Source organism: Pollachius pollachius (assembly GCF_949987615.1).
Source record: "Pollachius pollachius genome assembly, chromosome: 7".
NCBI classification, from domain to species: domain Eukaryota; kingdom Metazoa; phylum Chordata; class Actinopteri; order Gadiformes; family Gadidae; genus Pollachius; species Pollachius pollachius.
Window position 1 is genome coordinate 7,199,153 of NC_136940.1, and position 9,100 is coordinate 7,208,252.

At 40.0% G+C, this 9,100-nt stretch overlaps 3 protein-coding genes across 3 annotated transcripts in view; 2 read left to right on the top strand and 1 right to left on the bottom strand.

Annotated features, from left to right (window-relative positions):
• Positions 1-2,184, top strand: part of actl6a (actin-like 6A) — a 9,881-nt gene extending 7,697 nt beyond the window's left edge. Inside the window, exons 11-14 of the mRNA XM_079739488.1 lie at positions 317-397; positions 518-613; positions 896-982; positions 1,564-2,184. Of these exons, the coding sequence (XP_079595614.1) occupies positions 317-397; positions 518-613; positions 896-982; positions 1,564-1,644 (345 nt within the window). The 3' untranslated portion in view covers positions 1,645-2,184. The remainder of the gene's footprint in view (positions 1-316; positions 398-517; positions 614-895; positions 983-1,563) is intronic.
• A 207-nt stretch (positions 2,185-2,391) lies between these two features.
• On the bottom strand, positions 2,392-4,718 carry mrpl47 (mitochondrial ribosomal protein L47; the record flags this gene model as incomplete). Its single annotated transcript, XM_079739198.1, has 7 exons — positions 2,392-2,608; positions 2,840-2,935; positions 3,517-3,647; positions 3,875-3,971; positions 4,059-4,119; positions 4,209-4,348; positions 4,594-4,718. 7 exons carry the CDS (start codon positions 4,716-4,718, stop codon positions 2,500-2,502), a joined length of 759 nt encoding a protein of 252 aa, XP_079595324.1. The 3' UTR covers positions 2,392-2,499.
• Positions 4,719-4,964: 246 nt separating this feature from the next.
• ndufb5 (NADH:ubiquinone oxidoreductase subunit B5) lies at positions 4,965-7,826 on the top strand. The gene is made up of 6 exons (XM_079739693.1): positions 4,965-5,094; positions 5,552-5,634; positions 6,037-6,103; positions 6,392-6,453; positions 6,768-6,874; positions 7,602-7,826. Exons 1-6 carry the CDS (start codon positions 4,977-4,979, stop codon positions 7,720-7,722), a joined length of 558 nt encoding a protein of 185 aa, XP_079595819.1. The 5' UTR covers positions 4,965-4,976; the 3' UTR covers positions 7,723-7,826.
• Positions 7,827-9,100: the final 1,274 nt, after the last annotated feature.

Sequence of the window (9,100 nt, forward strand, 5' to 3'; positions counted from 1 at the left end):
TGGGTGTGTGTGTGTGTGTGTTATTTATGTAGGCAAGCTATGGTCAAGTATTCAACACACTTAAATGTGTGAATCTTAAGAGATGATGAGCAAACAATATCAAAAAGTGAAGCGTATCAATTTAAAATCGCTGAAATTGTCTGGCGCGATTCCGGTAATTTGCACGATACTCTGGACCTCTGAGGACGTACAGACCTGTTGCCTACAAAGAAGCCGAGACCCTTTCTCAATAAATCGTATTCAAGCGACCTGTGACCTCTCATAAAAAGCCATGCACTCATCAATTATAAATGTATGCTGTGTGTGTATTCCCCAGGGTCTCTCTGGGAACACCATGCTGGGTGTGGGTCACGTGGTGACCACCAGCGTGGGCATGTGTGACATAGACATTCGACCGGTGAGCACCAAACGAATATCAGAATTATCATGGGTTTCCTTGTAACTAAGAATACGTCAATGTATTGATGTGTCTAGCCCTTATTGGCTTATAACTTGATTGGACTTGTGTGTGTGTCAGGGTCTGTACGGCAGCGTGGTGGTGACGGGGGGAAACACACTTATCCAGGGTTTCACGGACCGACTCAACAGGGAACTCTCCCAGAAGACTCCTCCTGTAAGTTGACCAAGCCATGAGATGGCGTCCTTCCTCTTCGTCATAAAGAGCCACCTTACTGTTAGACGTATGGCAAAGGTCCCGGAATATTGCTACCAACTTGATTTATAGAAAAAAATATATATATATGATTCTGTATTTACTCACCATTCTTCGTTGCTTTTACTTTTCTTAAGCTATTTTGTGCTTTCTTAATGAAAAAAACCGGACCAACAGGCCACTCTTCTTCACTCTCTGCCACTCTCTTATTCTATGCTAAGATGTTATGTGTTCTGTCTGCAGAGCATGAGGCTGAAACTCATAGCCAACAACACAACGGTGGAGCGTCGCTTCAGTGCCTGGATAGGAGGCTCCATCCTGGCGTCTCTAGTAAGTTGGATCGTTACGAGCTTATTGGTCTCACGGTCATTCTGGGGGAGATGGCACGGGGCCTATGGTTGTGTTACGCCTGTTTCTCTGTTTAGTTAGAGATTTTACACCGAAGAGAAAACGCTTTCGAGCAAGTAGTTAAATCTGCTTAAAACGATTTTTATAATTGTATTTCTCAATTGGCCAGTCTACATGGTGTGGATTTCAAAAGTTGACACTTTTTTTTTTTTTTTTTTTCCTGTAAACTGGTGCCGATCAAGTTTGTATGCCACCAACCTGATTGTTCAAACAAATATGAGGCAAAATAAACAACCCAATCCCCCAGATTTAGGCTTGTCTGTCATCAGACTTGAGATTGGTAATCTAAAGTCAGATTCCTATGATCTGTAATATAAATCGTCAGCATTGAACATCCACAGACTTTCAAGTAGTTTTACTTGGGTCTGGGGCTCTCATTAAGTGTTAAGCCTGTGTAGTCCTTAAGGACTGCAATTGTGATTAAGAACAGATGACAGATATTATTACCTGAAAAATATAATGCCTTATTGAATTACACTCACATCGCTGATCTGTTCTTCCAGGGAACCTTCCAGCAGATGTGGATCTCTAAACAGGAGTACGAGGAAGGAGGAAAACAGTGTGTGGACAGGAAGTGCCCTTGATTTATTAACCACCCTACTTCCCCAACCACATCATGTATGGATGCCATCATAGCAAAAACCACATGTTTAATTCATGTCTTCACCTGGACTCTGGGTCATAAGCCGATGTTTTGTTGAATTGTTTTTTTGTAACTATCGTTTGTTTGTACTTGGTTTTATATAGCAAACATCTACTTGTCAGTCATAACTTAAACTGTGTTACAATGGAGACATTTAGTCTGTGTATTTGTGAGGGGTCAATCAAGCAGCTTTATGGCTGTTAATATTATGTCATTAATCTCAAGAAAACATGTTTGTTGAAGTGGGTTTCCAATTGCCATAGATCGATATTGAAGATAAGACGTGCAAGGTTTCTACAGGACATGAATGCTATGAACACAGTTTAGGTTTGTATAAAAGCGATTCCTCAAGTAATAAGCTTTTCATAGGCAGAATTCAGCCCTCTCCTTTTGCGGTGAGAATGACTTCAAATACAATCTGTATTTAATTTTTTAACTCATTTGCAACGTTGTCTTTTGAAATTAAAGTCTTTTGTTATGAGGTTTCTCAATTTCTCAAGTTTTTCAACATAAACATTACAATATTATTTTAAGAAATTACTTCACCCAAATCAAAGATCAGTTGCTAAACCTTGGTTTACGTGGAATATTTAATAAGGTTTATTTTAATGTGATGTCTATCATTAAGGTTACAACCAAATAATTACTCACATAATCTTTAATGATTCAATACAAAGACAACTGATTCAACAAATTTCCAATGATGACAAGCAACTTGACGTACTTCATGTAATTGGATTTACACAGCCGAGTAGGGTGAATGGAGTTCTATCCAAGCACTCGATAGATAAAAACATTATGAAGAGGCCTTCATTTGAGGAAACTTCTCCTTGAGTTTGGCCAGCTGCTTCTTCTCCAAGTCCGCCTGCCTAGCTCGCGTCCGGAGGTTCTTCTCCATACGCAGCCTGGGAGACAGGAAATAACATAATGACACTGCCCACAGACCTGGCTGTTGCCTTATTCATGTGCAGTTAGTAGATTAGGCATCTTGCAAGTGGATGCCTACAGGTAGACTGGATCATTTGTGGCCAGTACATTACCCGGCCCCCTGGTGGTTGGGACGAGATGCAACAACATGTGTTGCATATGACTTAACCTTCCCATGACCAGGGAAAATAGTGTTTCTGCATGCTTACCGTATATGTGGCTTTACAAATGATGGTGTGTAGAACCTTCTTCGCTTGTATGTTGCATTCATATACCACGGAATGGCATACTCTCTGAAGCGGTGCCTGGGGAGCGAAACATTCACAGACGTCATTTAGGGCACTTGAATTTCCCATGTTCTCTTCCATTCTGTTATTTGCTCAAGGGTGGAAAACTTGAGTATTATGATGTCCATCTAATTTGGTCATTTTTTAACCAGTAGTCACTGACCAAATTAGGTCCATATGAGATGGTTGCAATAAAACAAATGTCTTCATGGCTATTTGTACACGTTATTACTTTATAATCATACAAAGTAATTAAAGCCCGACCAATACAGGATTTGAGGGGCTGATATTATGGAGTAAAAATATGACCGATAGCACTATATCGGCCGAGCTAAAGGAACCAATTAACTGTACGGGGAGGAGCGAGTGTTTATGTGGATGTGCTCAGTGAAAGGGTTCAACCACCAACGTAAAGGACTAATAAAGAGGTAATAACATTTATAAATCGCCACCATTTCTAAAGGTTTTATATCTTAACATACAAAAATACCGATATATCTGTGATAGGCCAATATCGGTTGAGCTCTAAAAAATAAATAAAAAGTTACCTAGCATTACTTCATCTAGAAAAGTCAAGTGTTCTTTATCCTCTCCCTTACCAAACCACTTTTCCAAACAGATTCCTCCTCCAGTCAGCAGGCCTGGCATACTCCTGGCCGGTCTGGAGCAGCCTCAGTGCCGTCTCCCTCTCCTCCACCACTTTGTCCATCCTCTGCATGGACCGCTCGATCTACCAGGAGGACAAAGCAGAATGGATCAGTGTCTGATAAAGTTTTGTTGATGGTGAATTGTATTGGCAGCTTAAGGCACCAAGAAGGTGGAATATATAAATGATATTTAGGGTTGGCCAAAAACGCAGTCTGTATTAATAAAACCTTTTCATAAACCGGTACTGAAATCATTATTTTCAGGGACAATAAATATTCTGCAGTACACACACAAGTTAATTAATTATACCTTTTTTAATCTCTCTGGACTCGGCATCGAAACCCTTTGACGTTTCGCCTCCTGCTCAATAGTTAGCAGCATGTTCTTCTCTTTCAGAAGCAAGTACCTGGATTGAAGAGAAGAGACCTATTAAACCTGTCTGACTAGACAACAACATATAGTTTTGAATGAGTAATTAAAATACAAAGCCCACCATAGTTTGTGTAGTTCTTCGTTGCTCTTGGATCTCAGAAGTGTTACAGTCCATGGTGCACCTTAAACAAAAAGTATAGCAAATATATATTGAAAAGGGAGCTTTATTTACTCACCCCGTTAGATATCTGACACGCAATATAATCTCTACCTGACTTCACTGTGCTTTCTCCCCAGTTCTCAGGGAGGTCGAAGAATTCTTCCAGCCCCATTCTGCTGATGCTTGTGTGCAGAGGACGACATTGGACAACGGGGCAAATGGGACAAGCAGCACCGGCTAGTAAATTCTGCCTGCGGGCGAGATCAATCCAAAGAAAAATAAATACACATAATAGTAGTTATTGAGCAACATATATCCATATAGCCATAGAACAATTGTATTAACCCAGTTACTGAGGAGGGTCACGATGAACTCCACATTCCCATCTTCTTGACCATTCAACAGGGATTAGACATATAGCTGTCCAAGACCTTCCCAGAATGTAATGGCAATTGGTAGGGTTCAAACTATATCATACAATAAAACAATCAATTACCTGGCAAGTGAAGACTTTGTTAAACAAATGCCTGTGTTTTGAGATGGTATGGTTGAAGATATCCTTACAACATTATGAAATTGTTTGCATAGTGCCAGAACACGTCCTGCTGAGGTCGCCGCCATGTTTCCAATATACGGTGACTGTCACGGATTTCCCAGCATGCAATTCTAAATTAACCGATATAGCAAAGTTTCAAATTCAAACACAGTGGTTGGCTCATTACATTTTTAAAATAATATTTTGTCATTTTTTACGTTACAATAATGACCAATAAATTATGAAAAATATTCCAGCGTAGCCTCAATTTGTAATGGTTATTTAGCGTTGTCACTGTTCAGCCAATAGGAAAGCTTGTTGTTAGATGGTGTCATGCAGCAGTGATGGTGGGGATGAGCGTTCTCCGGTCTGCTGCTGCCTTTGCAGCCAGACTTAGTCCTCTAAAATCTGGAAATAAGGTGTCAAATTTGCTGACAAGAACGATTCCTAAAACGGAACAAGGTAACCGACTTTGTGAATCGTTTAATTTGTGGATACTTGACCTAAATAGTTGTTTGTTGTTGTGACCTTGTGCTTCACTCATTAGCTCCCTGCTAGCTTTCAGTCGTTGCAGTCACCTATACAGTTGTTGTCAGCCTTCCTTCTCGGGTCAAATGACTAAGTTCTTTATGCATGTTACTACTACTACTACTAATAATAATAATAATAATAATGTTAAGTATCTTTCTTTCGTTACAATGCGACACTTTGCTAATTAAACAGATTTAAAAAAAGTTCCAACAGTGGTGGTGATTTGCTCCAGTTTAATTGAAGCACAGGTCGATACGTAATAACATGTCCCTTAATATTTCTTAAATCGAGCACCATCAGAGTGATCTTCTGTGTTTATTGAACTTTAAATTGGCCAAAAAAAGTCAAAAACTATACTGACACGCAAAATGCAACCCTTGTCTTGCAGTTGCAGTACGTTGGGGCCATGGTAAGCAGCTGTTTGTGGTCAAACCCAGCGGCTACTATGACACCAGATTTCTACGCTTGTTGGTGAGTAGTGCGTCTTTTCATGTAATATAAAGGACCAAGTAAACTGATTTGCTTGGTCAAGTAAAGACATGTTGAGGTCAAGGAGGGCGGCAGGAGCTCGGAAGGTACAGCTGGCTGACTTGTTACCGAAGGTTGCCAGGTCGATCCCCGGCTCCTTTTGTATTGAGGTGTCCCTGAGCAATACACCTAACTCTAACTAATCCCGATGAGCTGTCGTTCACCTTGCATGGTTGACACCACAGTTGGTTTGTGAATGTGTGTATGTATGAATGGTCGTAAGTTGCTTTGGACAAAAGCGTCTTCTAAATTCCCTAGAATCAGATAGATAGATGCTTAAGGCATCAAGTTCATCGCCCTCAATACTAGTGCACAGCTGAAATATATGCAAAAATCTACTTTCAGAGATATTATATTCTCCTGACTGGAATTCCAGTGGCTGCCGGTGTAACATTTATAAATGTGTTCTTTGGTAAGTAAGACTTTTGTTATTAAAGCAATATGAATGAATATGTCAACAAATACCAGTAGCAAAATAAGGCATCATAATAAATTCTTTGTTTGCACATAGTAACATATTCTTTTTCTTATTATTATTGTTGCATTATTATGACATATTATTATTGTTGTTTTTGGGCAAATGTTCTAATGTTCACCGATTTTTATTGGATCACTTTTGGTTTCAAAGTCTTCCATTTGGTCAATAGTGCACTTCCCTAAAATGGAAAGTTTACAAAACCTGTGTTTTTGTTTTTTCCAGGTGAGGCAGAGCTGGCTGAAATCCCAGAGGGCTATGAACCGGAGTACTGGGAGTACTACAGGGTATGTAGCTCCCCTTCTCTGGCCAGTCTATTTAAATAGGTTAACTCCCAAAAAACACTTCAGAAAGTTTATCAATTAAAGAGCATTCATATTAATACAATTGACAGACATTCAATGCTTCACAGCTGCATTTTATTAATGGCAAATGCATACAGTTCGGGCCTAGCTTGTATAAAAACATGCACATAAAGCTGATGATGATGTGGGTTGAGTGTGATTTGAGTACTGTGAGTAGTAGTAGTATATGAAAATCATATACTTATCATATGGATTGCATTAATGATAACATTAACATGTTGACTGTGTGTTTGCAGCATCCCATCACCCGATTTATTTCCCGTAACTTCTACGACTCCCCAGTGAAGGACTATGAAAAGATGATGGCTGCTATTCAGATTGAGCAGGAGAAGGGAGAGCATAGGTGAGTGTGTCGACTCGGAGTCAGCGGTCGCATCCACCTAGATTGTTCATGTATATGCCTTTTTTTTTATTTTTACTTACTGTTATTGTTATTAGATTTTTGCCCTGTGATCAAAATGTAACCAATGTGTAACCTACCACGTTTCAAGTCCCAAGTGCACACATGTTGAATAAGAGTCGGGTTTCAATGCGACACAGCCATGAGAATAACCACAATCATGTTCATTTGCCACTCGCAATCCACTCTCATCCATTTTGTAGTTTAATACATCAACATGCGTCAACTGAATCAGTTGGATTGCGTAGATTGTGATTGTAGGCAGTACAGAATCAAAATGGTTTATGGAAAAGGTTTGTTACCTGACACTCTTGGGCAGTTATATTGTAATATAGAAAGGATTGCCTGTATTGGCTTAGTCTGATACCGAAGCAGCATCAGTAACTATGACAACCTGAGAGGAATCAGCCTTTAAAGTCGCGGTATCTATTTATTAGTGTTGAAGATATCGGCTTACCATCATCATCTCTTTTGAGTTAATACCTCCCTGCCAGCTGTCAGTAGGTTATGTTTGTAAATGGATAGTTTCCTCAAATCTTGGATACTGGCAAAGTTTCAGCTTTCAAATCCAAACCTGATCACTGAGATCTAGCCATGACCTCTCAAAGGTAAGAGTGCTTGTTATCTTGTAGGCTTCTCTTCAATATTGTTGGGGGTTTCCATTCCACAGACTGGCCCATTTGGAGGTGCGTCGCCAGATGAGACAGAGGGGAGACGGCCCCTGGTTCCAGAAGGAGACTGTGGACAAGGGCCTCATCGACCACAGCCCCAAGTCAACACCTGACACTTAAACACCACACTCAAATTTAAATCCTTGTTGTGGTGGTGAAACTCACTGTTTGTACATTTTTTCTCCTCTGCTTAAATAAAGTATATATGATGTACTTTGATTCTGCACCAGTGCCTAGTTTCTCATTATTTAATTAATTAAATGATTAAGTATAGGATTTATATATAATTAATTATTTAAAGAAAAACATCAGCTGTTGTCTGACTAGGATGTATCTCTAGGGCCAATGGGCAGTATGTCTGGGGTTCCAGAGTAGCTGAATAAGATAACGGATATCCGGACCAAGACTTCGTTCATTGTTAATTTTTTGTAGGTATTTCAGTTCAAGATGGCACTTTGGATAATCTCTTTTAACCGATATCAAAGCTCATAAACTAAATCGTCATCAGAACATAGTCGATGAGTTGTGAGTGTTTCTCGCCACGCGGACTGACCATCGGTTTGGACGATACTACATATGGAAACTAGAACACTTCAGATTATTAAATATTGTCCCTAAAAATAATGCATTCATATGTAGATATCTGTATTGAGAGATTACTCATTGTTGAACTTGTTTCTTATATCTACGCAACTTGGCCACACGATGGCAGCATCGAATAAAATGAATGAACAAAATACAGGTATATGTTGCGGTTATAATTGTAGTTATATATGTAGTTAGCAAATTTCGATTGAATATTGGGGACACATTTTTAGAACATGTGGGACAACGCAGTAAGCATACTTTCATTTGGTCTGTTTTTATTTTCCGTCAATAACTGGCCAATTCATTTTAAAATTGTACTCCCTGAAAAATATTAGTCCACTCATAATATGGCTTTAGGTTTGAGCATACCAAATTCCGAAAAGCCATCTTATAACGGAATAGCGGAATAATTGGTAAAAAGCATGGTCAATTGACTTGGAATCGCCCACCAAAGAGGGCGGGTCCGCGGACCATGTTTTGAGCGCGTCGTGGTGGGCAATGAAATCCATGCGCAGGTGCAAAAGGAAAAATAAATCAAGCTAGTTTTCTCTACGAATTTTTTCCTTTTTGTATTTTTGTTATTATTTCTGAGTTCAACGCAACGCGTCGCTTCCTTCGTCAGCTTGACATCCCCCTGCAACCGGAGGAATGTAGACACCGAGCGCTTTAAAAATAGCATCCTTGCCTCTGACAGCCCTGCTCTGGTGAGTCTCGTTGCATTGTGCCGCGAGGAGCAGGAATGCGAAGATGGCTGCAGATCTCGGAGAGCTGCTGGTCCCGTTCATGCCCACCATCAGAGTCCCCAAAACAGGAGACAGGGTTTTCAAGAGCGAATGTGCCTTTTCCTACGATTCTCCAGTAAGTGTCTGCCCTGAATTAATCCATGACGGGAGGGGATGTGGATTTTGTG